The sequence below is a fragment of the Canis aureus genome, chromosome 13, assembly GCF_053574225.1.
Source record: "Canis aureus isolate CA01 chromosome 13, VMU_Caureus_v.1.0, whole genome shotgun sequence".
Taxonomy (NCBI): domain Eukaryota; kingdom Metazoa; phylum Chordata; class Mammalia; order Carnivora; family Canidae; genus Canis; species Canis aureus.
Genome location: NC_135623.1, coordinates 67,932,045 through 67,947,192, shown reverse-complemented (window position 1 = coordinate 67,947,192; position 15,148 = coordinate 67,932,045). Strand labels below are relative to the sequence as shown.

Below are 15,148 nucleotides of genomic sequence, written 5' to 3'. Positions count from 1 at the left end.
TAAGACCTAGGGAGAGGGGACTCACGTGAAACGTGAAAACAGCTGGGCATATAAAAATGGTCATTGTGCCAGGATTGTGGAAAGGCTATAAGGAGGGCCACGCAGGCCAAGATGCAAACAGACAACAGGGTTAAGAGCAAGAGGAGGGCGAAAAAGAAACTCAAAGTATGTCAGTGACTGGAGAAGACTTCTTTGCAGGTTTTCTTGTACTGAGGAACGTGGAGTGTTCGCCGATCCCAGAATTTCAGCTGGAACACTGGCTTGAAAATCGTACTGCAAATCTCCCCAGAGATCACTAAGAACTGATGCCAAGTAGCTTCGCAAAATTTTAGTGTGGGGAGAGGTGAGATGAAGGAATGATGAAAAATCTAAATCTATTGTTTCCTTACATCTGTTTGAAATACTTACAGTTCTACAACCGGCAACTTTCGTCACCACAGAAGGCTAAATAAAATTCTTATTTCAAGTTAAAATTAAAATCTAACTTCCAGAACAGTCTGGGACTATTAAAATGCATTGAAACTAGTAGGTTCAGTTTTTATCTCCTCTATATTTTTATCCTGGAGAAAATGCTAAAAACAAAGGTATTTGTGATTTGGGAAACTGTTAAAATACGGGCACCACTCAAAACACATGGGAAGTAAAAGCACCCACGAGCCAGCATTAGCCAAACAAGTCTATACAACTTGGAATTAGGTGTGAAATTTTTCTTCTGTAGGCATGAAGCAAAAATAATCTCATATAGCTTTTTAGCTAAGAAAATACTCATTCAAGAGCATTACAAAGGCTGATCAGTCCAGAACCCCATGCCTCAACACGCAGATCATTTAACCTGGCTGGTCTGTCACCCTCAACTGCCTCCCATTTGGAGAACATATCGCTACATGCCCCGGTGAAGCGGCGTGGGCCAGCGTGGGCCAGCGTGGCAGGCTGTGACCGCCAGCATCAGCTGCTGAAGCCACGGAGTGTAGCAGGGCAAGCAGCAAGGATTTACACCCTCCCTGCTCAGACTTTCTACCCTGCCCACTAGTTTCTCACATTTTTACTTTCTTTAGAAATGTGATATTAGGGCAGCCCGGGTGGTTCAGCGATTTAGCGCCGCCTTCAGCCCAGGGCGTGATCCTGGAGTCCTGGGATCAAGTCCTGCGTCGGGCTCCCCTCATGGAGCCTGCTTCTCCCTCTGCCTGGGTCTCTGTCTCTCTCTCTCTCTCTCTCTCTCTCTCTCTGTGTCTCTAATGAATGAATAAATAAAATCTTTTTTTTTAAATGTGATATTATGAAAAATAAGCATGAGTTCATAGAAGAGATTTCCATGGAACACCTTAATTCTTTCATCACACCTGTACAATTTAATTTATTCTAATTAACACCAGAGAACTCATTTCCACTCTGCAGGAGAAACCAATGGAGCAGATCTTATGTCCAGAATCTCTGTGAGTTTCCCAAGGACAGGAGTGCTCCAGCCTCTGAAGTACAGGGATGCTTGGGATCCGAAAGTACCCTGAGGTGAAGCGAGCCCTCTTTTCTTCCCCATCCTTTCTCTCTGTCGGCTCCCTTCTCTCCTTCCTTCTTTCCATGTCTGTCTGTCTGTCTGTATGAACCCCTTCTATTGCTCTGTATTCCTTCCTTTCTCTCTTTCTTTCTTACCTGTCACAGGCCCTATTCAGCCCACCATCTAGGACGGAAAAATAAAAAAAGGTGTTAACTTTCTCAAATGCCACTGTCCCACTTCACTCTCTCAGATACTTACAGGCGCTCTGTGATTTGAATTTGAAAGTAATTTAGGAGTTTGAGTAGATCTTCTGGATGCACAAAGTGCTTGAATTGTAAAAAGAAAGGAAGGGAGGAAGGGCTAAAAAACAATTATTTGTTCACACCAGGAAAACAAACAGTTCTCTTTCTGAGCGGACTCCTTACCTCCCCACCTCCTATTTGCTTAAAATATAAACAACCAGATATTTTCACTAGAAAGAACTGTTTTTTAGTATTATTCTGAATTATTTACGTTAGAAAGTTTGTTATTAATGTATCAAAGTATATGGAAATAGATTCTCTATGTGAAGTTGGTCACTGGGATTTTATTTCTCTAAAATTATAAGGATGGGGCACCTGGGTGGCTCAGTCGATTGAGGGTCTGCCCTTAGCTCACTCAGGTCATGATCTCTGGAGTCCTGGGATCCAGCCCCAAGTAGGGCTTCCTGCTCAGCGAGGAGTCTGCTTCTTTCTCTCTTCTGCCCCTCCCCAGAGCTCATGCTCTCTCTCTCTCAAATAAATAAAATCTTTTAAAAAAATAAATTATAAGAATGAAATAGATGAAATAATGACAGAATTGTGTCAAATAACACAAGAGGATGCAAAAATTCATCAAGATGTAGACTTGCCGCTCAGATTTCATTAAAAAGTTTACATGTAAAAAATAATAACAGAGGAAGGGGATAGTTAATAACAGAGGGGTATACAGTTGAAACAAGACTTTCCATGAATTGACAACTCTTTTTTTTTTTTTTTTGAATTGACAACTCTTAATGTTTGATGATGAGTACTGTGCTATTTTCACGTGTTGCAATTTTTCATAATAAAAGATGTCGTTAAATGTTACTTATAAACTCGAGCAAATGTAAGATTCAAAAGCGTGGTATAAAAGCAGTATATCCTTTAAGACTAGGCTTTGATGGGGGCGCTTAGTCAGGTAAGCGTCTGACTCTTGGTCTCGACTCCGGTCATGATCTCAGAGTCATGAGATTCAGCCCCGAGTGTTGGGCTCCACACTCAGCAGCATCTGCTTGAAATTCTCTCTCCTTCTCCCTCTGCCCCTCTCCCCTCTCTCTTTCTCTAAAATAAATCTTTAGAAATAAATACACAAAATAAAATATAGTGCATTAAACAGTAAGAATTAAGAGTATCCAGCTGGCTCAGTCAGTTGAGCATCCAACTCTTTCTTGGTTTGCAACTCAGGTCATGATCTCATGGGTCATGGTATCGAGCCCCGAATAGCATTCTGTGCTTAGTGGGGAGCCTGCTTTTCTCCTTCTCCCACTGCCCCTCCCCAATCCTGCACACTCTCTCTCTCTCAAATAAATATTTTTTTACAAATTAAGAATTAATTTTTCTTTATAATTTTGTTGAAAAGGACATAAACTGTCCACAAAAAATTCTTTGCATAACTATGAAGGACTCTACAAACTAAGACACAGAGGGGTTTAAATTCTGGTGGATAACTCTTCACATTCTGTAGTGTGCTACAATACATTTAAGATTTTAAATAACAGAAAGAAATAATTAAATGTGATAAAAATCTCCTAAACACACGGCACATAAGTTGGTTCTGAGAGAAGCAGAACTAAGAGTTCCAGTACATCATGTGAATTATGTGTGGACATCTTTTGCATGAATCCTGTTTACTCATTCTGTCCCCAGTCCCTTTCCCTATCTCTTAAAAGTCAGTAATGTGTATCAAGTCATGTGAGACAACTAGCTGCCCAGGAAAGATATGTTAAACAGTGATTGTTTCATGAACAAAAAAATTATCAAAAAAAATATACAAGCCGCCTTTATTTTCCCAATAGAAATCACTTATAATGGGCACGTTATGTCTAGAGTGAATGGATCTTGCAGATTTAGAGAGAAAATTTTCTATTTAGTTGAAGAACAGCTGAAGAACACTGGAACACATCGGTGAATCCAAATTTGTCTTGGGTTTTTCTTAAAATGCCTCATCCTACTCAAAAGGATTACATGAATATCATTACATATTATAGGCATTCCCCAACTTACAGAAGAGTTGTGTGCTGAAAGTTCATCTGTAAACAAGCTTTCTGAAATTCAGATCACATTTTCCCACTGAAAGAATTTTATAAAAGGTAGTCAGGCCAACAAGGCCACCCCAAAGAAATCTATAAAGTTCAAATTTCCTGGACCCACTATGTCTCACCACAGCACTGTGGGTTTTCTTTTTCTCTAACACCTTACCATTATTTCTTTGGCAAATACCATAGAGATTCTAGCATCATTCCTCTTCAATGCTTTGTGCATGCACATGTATACATACATGTGCACACATGCGTACACCCTTATCCAGGTCTACGTGCCACAGTGTCCCCTACTCGTCCGAGTAAGCACCGTGAAGCGGACCTGAGACAAGGGGCTCTTGCACTTGAAGGCTGGAGGAAGTTGAGGTTCTAATGCATATTAAGGGGCAGTGGTCATGGTAGGTTCTATAATAACTGTTCTTACTGGGGCTCACAAATACAGGAAGAGATGGTGGGTTATAACTTCCACCAGGTTTATCTTCCCAAAGATGGTTAAAAAATTAGAAATTTCCTAATAATCATTTTTAATATGTATTTTTTAAATGCTTATAAACTCAGACCAAATAAATTAAGGGTTACTTTTTTGTACTTCAGCTACATTCAAAAGTTTAACAAGCAACTCTCCGCCTGGACTGGAGAGATAGATGGGAGATCAGAGGGTCCTATACAGCAACCAGAGTGATGGCTTCCTTGGTAACAGCAATGGGCTGCCCTCTGCCACGGGAGGGCCTGGGAACTAGTGTCAAAGAAGAAAGACGCCTATATTCTGGATCTACTTTTCCACTCTGCCCAAAGGCAACTAGACTTCATCGCCTTGAAAATTTTTAAGCCACAAAACTGTGGCTTCAAGAAAAGGGTGTACACAGCTACAGGGATAAAACGACTTAATTTCATATGCAAACATTTCCTCATATGTCTGTTAATTTGATGATTTGAAAGATAAAGACATGGGGATGCAGTACTCGCATAAAACTAGCTATTCTTTAGGCCCAATACCAATTTCTAGGGTTCTTTTTAAGTTCAGAATTTTATAAACATGCTTCAGTTAGGTAGTGACACATTATAAGTTTTTAAATGTATTTTTATAAAGTCCAGATCCAGAAACATGATAGAACTTTCCAGAAATCACTACAGAATTACATCAGAACTCAGGAGTTCTAGACTCCTCCGTCTCAAAGTCAGCCAAAGTCTATTCCACTTGCCTGCATAGGTGTTGGCTTTGTTCAGGAGGTCTGTGCATGCATGCATATCAGCAAAAGCCCGAATTCCTAAGCAGTTGACAGGGTGAAGCTGAGATTCCAAAAATTCACAGCAAGTCTTCTTTACATCCTGTAACTGTAACAGACCAGCTGCGGGGAGAAGTACCTGCAACATGCAATTAAGTCCAGTTAGGCAGGTGGATGGGGGAACACTCACTATTTAGCACTCCTCTACAGATCACAATATATGCAGCCATAACTTGTGATCTGCATCCAGACCCAAATAGTCCACAGATCCAAACGCTCCATGGAAAGGAACGCAACATTTGCAAAAAGGGTGATGCCCCACATTCCCCAAGATTTCTACAGAGTATCTGTCAAAGATCCTGTCTTGGTCTTTGAACCTAAGAAATACCCAGGTCATATTAGGTTAATGGTTCTTTTTTATAAGCACAAACAAAATGTACCTTTGAATTTAAAAACATAAATTATTAGCATGCTAGGGGGTGCTATGGTTCAGTGGAAATGGTCTTTTTTTACCCTCAATTCAAGAAGTCATGAGCTTCAGTGATTTGTGGGGAAGGCCTGAGCCCAAAGTAATACATACCACAGCAAAGCCTCATTTTGCTCTCCCACTGTCTGAATAACACAATAAACTGCTTTCCTTAGAGGACAGTACAATTTTAAATTCAACAGTCTCAGTATAAGCACTTTCTCTAAAATGTAATAAATGTGCTAAAAAGGAAAACACAAAATGCAATTACCTAATACTAACTTTTTAATTTGTATTCAAATAACTCCAAGAGATTTTGTATTAATTATAAGTTTTTCTGTAGGATTTAACCAGTATCTTCACTATCAACACTACATCCAATACTACAACTGCTTTTCAAAAGAGGTCAATAATGGAAACATTTTTTTCTTGTAAGTGAATTAGTGTGAAGCTATGTTAAGTACCGCATTTGAAAGTCAAATTAAATAGGAAAACTTCATTTAAAAGAAAAAGTTCTTGAACATCTGCTGCTCTTTTATAAAAGCCAAAAGAAAAAAATAAACCTCAGCTATTAGAACAATGGTCAATTTTAGAAAAGATCACATTAGCATAAAAAAATAAATAAAACCTAAGTTCCTTCAGGAATTGACTCTCATATATGCCAAGCTGTAGCCCAAAGAAAAAGAGAGAAAAAAAACAGTAGTTTGGGATACCTTTTATAAGTTTTCTATCTCTATGTAATAAATCTTAAATGCAGAAAAGAAAGAGTGTGTTCACGTCTTTCTGTAACACAATCTAGTCTATTTTTTTAAAGGAACCAAAGAAGTTTTACCTTCCAGATCTAGAGGCTGCATGTGGGTTAACCCACATGTACACAATCAAATGGTCAGGAATTAAGGACTGAAGAGAATAATTTCATGTATTTTAGTGCAACTTCACCAACTAATATTAGTTTTCTCTAAAAATATAGCAGTATCTAGCGACCTTTTCCTTCTGAATTTAAGAAAAATAAAGTGCAAATAACGCTGTTTAGAGCCAAACCTTTTGAATAATATGTATAGAGCGTTTCATTATGTTATGAGAATGATCTCCATGGAAACCTTTAGTTGTTGATAATTTGCAAATTGGAGGTTTTTCTACGCTGGTATAATTGTGCTCTGAAGCAACATAAAGTACATTCCAAGATGCTTAACAGTGCTGCCATTTAATTCAGCAAACACATATAGTTAAGAAAGTGGTCTTCAGTGTAAGATTTAATCTCTGTGAAATTTGCATAAATAGTAACGATCACCCATCTTATCAGCATTTTCCCAGAGACAATACAGTGTGGGAAAGCAGTATTGAACCCGGTGGTAATCCAGAAAGACAGGAGCCCTGGGGGGAAAAAAAATCAGTGAGCAGAAACGGGCTCACTCATTCACTGTTGGTAGGAGTGTATACTGGCTCAATGTTCTTGAAACCCAATTTGCCCATTTCAATCAGAATTACAAATGCATGTATCCTCCAACCCAGCAATTTAATGTACACATACACTAACAAATGCACAAAAATCTCACGTGCACAAGACATTCACTGAACACCACTGTGGGTTAACAGCGGAAGTTAGGAAAAAGCCTACACGTCCACTGCAAGGAGACTGATGAAACGCTTGTACCCTCCATTCAATAGAATACTCTGCAGTCATTCAAAACAATGAGGAAACTATGAATGAGACAGTTTCTAAGATATATTCCTAAGCGAAAAAAAACCAGTGATTGATTCAGACTATGCTAACATACACATATACATCCTCACTTATACACACATCTATCTAAAAGAGCAGCTACAGCAGGCGTTTAAAACTTTTATTTTGCTTCCTCACCTTCGACTTCATCACTACCAAGCCCAGATCTACCTTATAAGGAGACTGAAATTCATGAACCGTAGAGTAAGTATGCCAGCGACAGAAAAGTCATTTCAATTGTAGGCCATGTAGCTAGAAATTCACATGTGATTTTTAATTGATGGCAATGATGATGGTCCCATGCTTGGCAAATAATATGGACGAAATACACCTTAAGTGTTAGTCAAATGTATAAAACAAGTTTATTCATAATATCCTTCTGTCTGTAAATCCTTTAAAAAATGCCTCAGTTTTATGATGTAATTTTACTAGGACTAAATTTCAATAGCTCATAATTATTAATTACACACAGCTTCAAAAACAATGAATAATTGGCCCAGGCTTACTAACATGACCCACGGTGACCATCAGTTACTCATGATGAAAACAGGAAAGCAGCCAGGAGCACATCAACTTTCTAGATTACTTTATTTATTAGATAGCCAGCAAAAAGAAGACAAAATAAAAAGTGCTCTTAATTTCAGACGAACCATATCCCACAACCTGAACCACTCAAACCATTGGCAACCTAAGAGCCTTGGGATCAAATCAAATCAAAACCTCTAATTCATCTGATAAAGAAACCAAATCCTAGAAGAGGCCAAAAGACGGGACCACGTGGTACAGCTGGTCAGTAGAAAGCTAAGAATATGATCAACTTTGCCAGCTTTCGGTCTACAATTCTTTCCTCTACCTTGAGCCCTCTCTGTAGGTGCAGACTGGAAGTTTTTGTCCAATTTCTAAGTATCCAATACTTCTCTTTTCAGCAAGAGTAATAAAGATGACAATCACTTCAACAATACATTCCTGCAATTGCTTCTACTTACTGAGTAATTACTACATCAGGCACTGTGCTAAGCAATTGGCAGGCGATAATATCTCATTATCCCCCATTATATGCAAATGAATACAGAGCTTGGAGAAGCTGGGTAACTTGCCCAAGGTCACACACCTGGTGTGGGACAGTTCAAGTCGGCAGGAGAGAAGTCTTAACTACAGTGAGTATAATGCTTTTGGATGGCACCCACGTGAACATTCTTATGTCAATAGGAGTAGGTTTTTCAAGTTACTATTTATTCCAATAATATATGACTCTTAAGTTCACTTATTTAAAGCAAGAATTGAGTCAACATAGGGAAAAACACTAAAAATTTAATAGCGTCAGCAGTAGAGAATACGGTAAAATCATATGAAGGTGACACACAAATTACTAAACTTTGAAAACCTCTGATTTGGGAGCTCACATTTAGTACTCTAATCCTTCAACATGCAATATCGTTCTGGTTCTTATGGCTTTTGTGTGTCACTGGAAAGGGAGCATGCGCTTTAAGTCCGGGGCCATCACAACCCCATGGCATATTTTCTACAGAGTGGATAAACTCTACTATTAGTAACAAATGCGGAAAACACCTACCAATGTAAAGAGGTGGTTTCTTAATTTGCTATTTAGGTCACAAAAATATCTTGGGCATTGTAATTAAGAGGTCTGAAGAATAAATTTATGCCTTTAAAACTAATTTTTCTGAGCTCCCTAGAGCAAAGGTACAGTTGAATCGTGCTGCTTCTTACATGAAGTGGAATCATATTGACACAATAAACCTCCAGCCACATAGTGTTATGACCTAACGGAAAATTTCCATTTGCTCCATTTTCCACATCAACGCTGAGATTGATGAAAATAACCCTAAGGCACTCTACGATCTAAAGGATATTCCAAAACATCAAAGAGAAAGCAATTATGTTTGTTATATAATACAAACGTTAATCATATAGTCTAAGAATCGAAAAGTGATTAATTCCCACAGAGTATATATGCCAAGGGAGGGCAACACTCCAGAAACTGAAATACTTCTCTCGATTATGTCGAGGCCTAAGAAAGACATAAAGCTGGCAGTGTGTCTTGGGGTCCAGGCCTCACCTCTCCTTCCAGCAGCCTCGTCCTCGTTCCCCGTGAGTTCTCTTCTACCAGCCCTGAGCTCTCCACTCACAAGCTGGTGTCCTCACCACGATCTCTCAGGCCCTCTCAGCTCACCACTAACAGCTTCACACGGGCCTGCCTGTCTCTCTGCAGAAGAATGCATGCCCTGGGACCGGGGTGGGGGGGTGGGGTGGGGGTGTCATATCAGTCTTATCCCTATTGTAGCCTCAGGTACTAGAAGAATATCTAGATGCATAGTAAATGAATCAACCTGAATGTACTCTCATGGGTATTTGTATTTTAAAAGAGATACAATTTTGGCTGTCCTTTGACCCAGAAATACAAAATCTTATTTCTAGAACGTGTCTATATGGGACACTTATGTCCTAATGCAAATCTTCTCAGCCCCATTTCTTGCTCAAGCCACCAGGGCAGCAACCAGGTCCAAGTAGACTATGATCACCTCCGTGAAAAGGTAACTCAACAGTGCGTCACCCCCACCTCCTACCATACCTCTCTCTGGCTTCCTAGCCGGGGAATGCACTGGGGACTCACACCTGCACCATCTAGAAGCACAGAGTTTGAAAGGACGCTTGTGGGGCCAGCTCTGACTGATGGAGAACGGTCCAAAGAAAGATGAGAGCTAAATGCTTCCCCTCTCTTCTCCCAAGCAGATAGTTCTGAGATACATTTCGTTAAGTCTCCTCAGATGGTTCTGGTGAAAAGCCAGGAAAAGTTAAATGCTTTTCTGGCTCCTTGGAATCCTAGCCAAGATAGCAATGATAAAGGCAGCTGTTTTTTCAGTGATTATCACCTACCACTCACCAGACACTGCTTCGGTTTGGCCTGTCCTCTGAGTACCATGAGTGTCAAAGGCCTATGATCATCAAACTAGCGTTTTGTAGAATTTTACGCAGGCTCTACACATTACTCTTCTTGTGAAAAGCAGTATCTTTAAGCGCTAAGAAAAACATGAAGCAAAAGAATATGACTGGGTAATTAAATAAACAACTTCAAGTCTATCATTTTGGTAAACAGGAAAAATGTATTTTCACCAAGATGTGCTGATTTCCAAAATATGGAGACAATAAAACCCTAAACATTTTACCCTTGGAGACGTTTTCTGAAATGAACAAAGAAGCAGGGGGGAAGCCACCGCTGATTAGAGAAGACAAGTGGAACATTAGACATGGAAGGCACCCGAGACAAACAATTAGCACCCGTGTGACACTCTTACACCAGCTGCACATTTTAAAGTAAGACGCTTTCATCCTACTTCACTTTGTTTGACAAGCCAAATTACACATAAGATGTTTCGCTTAGACAAGTACACTCCTTCTGCTTGGCTATTAGGATCTGCAATTTATTTTCAGCTTGGGCATTTACTCCATAGGGGGAAATAATTTATGTAGTGAGTCTTTCAAATCCTCAGCCATTAGCAGTGTGTTTATTAGAGAAGACTACCAAGGGGTCTGACTGCTCCAGACACAAGATTTCCAGATGTCTATGAAAATAGCTCAGTCACTATTAACTTTACAGTGAGTGCACGGCTAAAAAGCAAGTTTTTATTAATTTCCCAGCCATTTTATATCCATATTCGTTTAAAGAGCAAGGGGGGCACCTGAGTGGCTAATTCGGTTAGATATCCAACTCTTGCTTTCGGCTCAGGCGTGATCTCAGGGCCGTGGGATGGAATCCTGCATCAGGCTCTGCACTCAGTGGCGAGTCAGCTTGAGATTCTCTTGCCCTGCCCTCACTCCCTTTCTCTCTCTCTGAAATAAATAAATCTTTTAAAAATAAAATACAGAGCAAGCGCCTTGTGTGTCAGGAATGACCTGAAAACAAACAGGGAAACAACTGTTCAAAGGGCACGAGGAGAGGGAAGAAATTATTCCCAAACTTAAGCTATATATGTTGTTGGATCAAAAAAAAAAAAAAAAAAAAAAAAAAAACCAAAAAACTCTCATTATGAAACGTAAGCTTTTTTTTTTTTTTTTTTTTCTCTCTAACGAAAGGGAATTTATTTGTTCTGCTGAATATGCCTTTCAGGAAAAGGCCATTTCTAACCTATAGCAAGCAATAGCTGAGAGGTGATTATAGACAGGGAATTACTTTGCATTTCTAATCCACTGAATTTGGAGCATCTGATCTTACTGTTCAATTCAGCAAGGGTAAAGAAACCCACCTACCCAAAGTGAAGATAATTGAAGGGGAAAAAATAGGATGGAGATGATACAAAAACTGTATTCAAAGGAGAGTGATGCGATGTAGGAGAATGAAATTGGACCCTCATCTCAATCTGTACACAAGATTCAACTCAAAATGGATTAGAAACTTAAATGTAAGAAATGTAAGACCTGAAACCATAAAACTATTAGGAGGAAACATAGGCGGTAAGCCCCCCGACCATGCTCCAATGGCTTTTTGGACATTTGGACCACAAAGATACAGGCAACCAAAGAAATAACAGACAAGGGGACTGCATCAAACTAAAAAGCTTTTGTACAACTTTCAGTACTATACACCTTCTAAAATCTGCATTTAGTCTCCAAATTATAAATAAGTCCTATTCCACAAGTTTTTTTTTATTTTCAATTGGCTTCTTGATACTCATTTAGTCATAGAAACTGTATTAAAAAATAGTTACGAACCACAGTATCAATGAATATAATATTACTACTTGACTGCTGTGACCTTACAGGGCACTGGGTGCAGGAGAGGGGGATGAAGCTTCCTTCCTCTTTCTGAGATGTAGGCCCCGCTGGGTGCAGGGTTTTGAAATAGGAAGTGTTTTGCCCTTGGCATCCTGCAACCTCATTCACACTTCTGTATCTCAAAACCCTAAAGGTCAGTCACCAGAAGCCAGCCTCTATTCTGTGCACCCAGCTATGATTCTCCACACAGATCTGCCTCTCCTGATTGCTAAGTGTTTCATCCTCTAAATATATTTACCTCACCTCCCTCCTCCTCCCAACACACCCCCCAACCCAAGCTCCATCCCTCGGGATAGCTACTAGCAGCACAGTCAAAATTAATTCATACTAATGGTTAATAATGCATCACCTTCCAGGACAAATCCCGTCCAGAGATACTTAAAGTTTTAAGAGAGGCTGACTCTTAAGCAGAATACATCTGTAATTGAGGTCATTTCCAATGATACAATAAATGAAGCAAAAAAGCAAAAGGAGTACAGAAAGAGGAACTATGTGGGGACGCCTGGATGGCTCAGTGGTCAAGCATCTACCTTCAGCTCAGGGCGGGACCCCGGGGTCCTGGGATCGAGTCCCGCATCGGGCTCCCTCTGCCTATGTCTCTGCTTCTTTGTGTCTCTCATGAATAAATAAATAAAAATCTTAAAAAAAAAAAAAAAAGAACTATGTGAGCTATGTGGCTTTCCCACAGGCTGAAAACCACCCCTCCTCTCCTCTCCTTTTCACTGATCTTTTCCCATTCTTTTAAACCTACGTTTTCTCTAAAATCTCTTAAGTTATTCAACAGTGGCTCAAATGTATAACAACGTGTTGTAGAGTTGTTGAAAGCACTGATTTGGTCCACCACTCCACACAGTGTCTGGCACATGGTAGAGGAGCACACTGGCTCTAATTCAAGGCATTTCTTCTTGGATTGAATAGAATGTTCAACCCCATGACAACAGAATGTCAGATTTCCCTTCTCCCTCACGAGATGATGATCCATGCCACATCCTTTACAACAAGCATAAGGTTGCTTCCTTTTTTGATCAAGCATTCCCAAAGTAAAAGATATAATCGGGGACACTTTGGAAAAGAACATAGTATGTGAAGATGGGAAATATATTTGACACCATAGTAGCTATTAAATAAAATAAGGAGACAGCATTTTATGATTATTGATATTTCCAACCACCTATATTCAGGCCAAGGGACAGTAAGCCTTGGCCGCTATCACGTTTTTGCCTTCATTGTAAACTAGTCAACTCTCTTAGGAAGGAAATAGGCGATATTCATCAAGAGCTACCAAACAATATAAAGGTTTAAAGTCTTTGATGATGGAAGTATGTTCCTGAAAATCTACTCTGAGAAAATAGTGCAAGAGCTAGAACAGGCTATATCCATGAATTTTTACTTCAGGATTATTTATAAAAGTAGGGGGGGAAAAACAGAAACAACTGCAGATTTAGCAATATGGCCACAATTAGGTGAATTGTGTCAAATTCACATGATGAAATAGTATAAGCAATGATAATGAAGACTAATAAGGGTTTTAAAAAACTAGCATTTCTCAAATATTTGCAATAACATACAATATTACCAAATCAAATGGACACAGAGCTAGCTCCAGCCTGTGGTTTAGAAAGCCTTACTGGACGTCAAGTTCCTTTGATCTCAAGGAACCCGGGTCGGTAAAACAATGTTGACAGAGACAGGAAAAAACAAACAACTGAACATTTCCACACGATTTAGTTTTTCTACCACATAATGGACGTAAGTAAAGAAAGTGGTACACGGGTCTTGAAAACGACAGCTTGGCTCCCTGCCCCTGCATCTGTCGTTCTACAGCTGGCAGCACTGGATCTGGATCCAATCCGATTTCTAATCAGAGAGAACAGCTCGGCTCCAACCATAAGCAGCTCAACCTGGTCAATTTGATGTCACTGCTAACACGACCTTGGGCACTTTGATGTTTTTTGTCCCCCAGACCCAGCTCCAGCCCACCTGCCTCTAACCAGGATCCTTCCCTAGTGGGCATCAGTAATTTGGCCTTAACTTTACTGTGTGGACCAGTTCTCCCAGAGGCTGAAATCCTGTCCCTGCATCCCAGCCCAGAAAACACACACTGCTTGTTTCCAGGCTCCCTCCCTCTTGTTCTCACAGGACCTCCTGTCTGGCTCAGCTTCTATTCATCAAACAGCGACTATTCATCAAACATGCCATTATTCACTTAACAAATATTTATTGAGTATCTAGTCTAGGGTCCAATCACTAGTCTAGGTTGTAGGGATGCGACAGTGAACAAAATGGATAAATATACCAGCCATCCTAGAGCTTGGATTCTAACAGGTAGTGCTTACATTTAGTAGGGGCATGTGTGATTTCCAGCACCCCGGCACTCCTGCCATTCAAAGTGGTCTTTGGATCTCAGAGTCTAAAGTCCAGAGGCACCTGAGGATTTGAGAGCTATAGATTTTTAATCCCCAATCTGCCTCTGAATTCCTATAAAGCCTCAGGGGCAGAATGGGAGTTCATATGAAAAGAATGGAGAACAGACACCATAGAGTGTTCATAGAGAGTTCTCGCTTCTCAAGAGTGACAACTCTGGGCTTGAATGCTTGGACATGTGCCGTATTAACTGTGTGACCCCAGAAATCGCTTAACCTCCCTGAGCTGCAATTCCCTAAATTGTAAAACAAACAAACAAAAACAAACAAAAAACAACTCTCTGGGGATCTCCGGGTGGCTCAGCGGTTTAGCGCCCGCCTTCGGCCCAGGGCATGATCCTGGAGTCCTGGGATCGAGTCCCGCGTCGGGGTCCCTGCATGGAGCCTGCTTCCCCCTCTGCCTGTGTTGCTGCCTCTTTCTCTCAATCTCTCTGTCTCTCATAAATAAATAAAATCTTTAAAACAACAACAACAACAACTCTCTGTCCAGGATGTTGTAAAAAACTATATATCAGCACTTAGCAAATTGACCAGAACATGGAAGGTAGGCAGCCCCTTCCTCCAAAATGAGTATTTTATTCTCTTTCTGCTATTATTTATCAGCATTAATCCACTTTAACTTCCTCTCCTTTAGTGCTTCCTCTCTAAAATCACCTCAAAAAAAAAAAAAAAATGTTTACTAGTCTCTTGACTCAATCATGCATTTCACT

At 40.0% G+C, this 15,148-nt stretch overlaps 1 protein-coding gene and 1 long non-coding RNA gene across 2 annotated transcripts in view; one reads left to right on the top strand and one right to left on the bottom strand.

Annotated features, from left to right (window-relative positions):
* The window catches only part of LOC144282662 (uncharacterized), a 46,052-nt gene extending 40,878 nt beyond the window's left edge, over positions 1 to 5,174 (top strand). The window contains exon 4 of the long non-coding RNA XR_013351165.1: positions 4,404 to 5,174. This is a non-coding gene — a long non-coding RNA (uncharacterized LOC144282662). The remainder of the gene's footprint in view (positions 1 to 4,403) is intronic.
* The window catches only part of KLHL2 (kelch like family member 2), a 97,717-nt gene that overhangs the window by 37,294 nt on the left and 45,275 nt on the right, over positions 1 to 15,148 (bottom strand). The window contains exon 5 of the mRNA XM_077846566.1: positions 5,012 to 5,174. Coding sequence (XP_077702692.1) covers positions 5,012 to 5,174 — 163 coding nt within the window. The remainder of the gene's footprint in view (positions 1 to 5,011; positions 5,175 to 15,148) is intronic.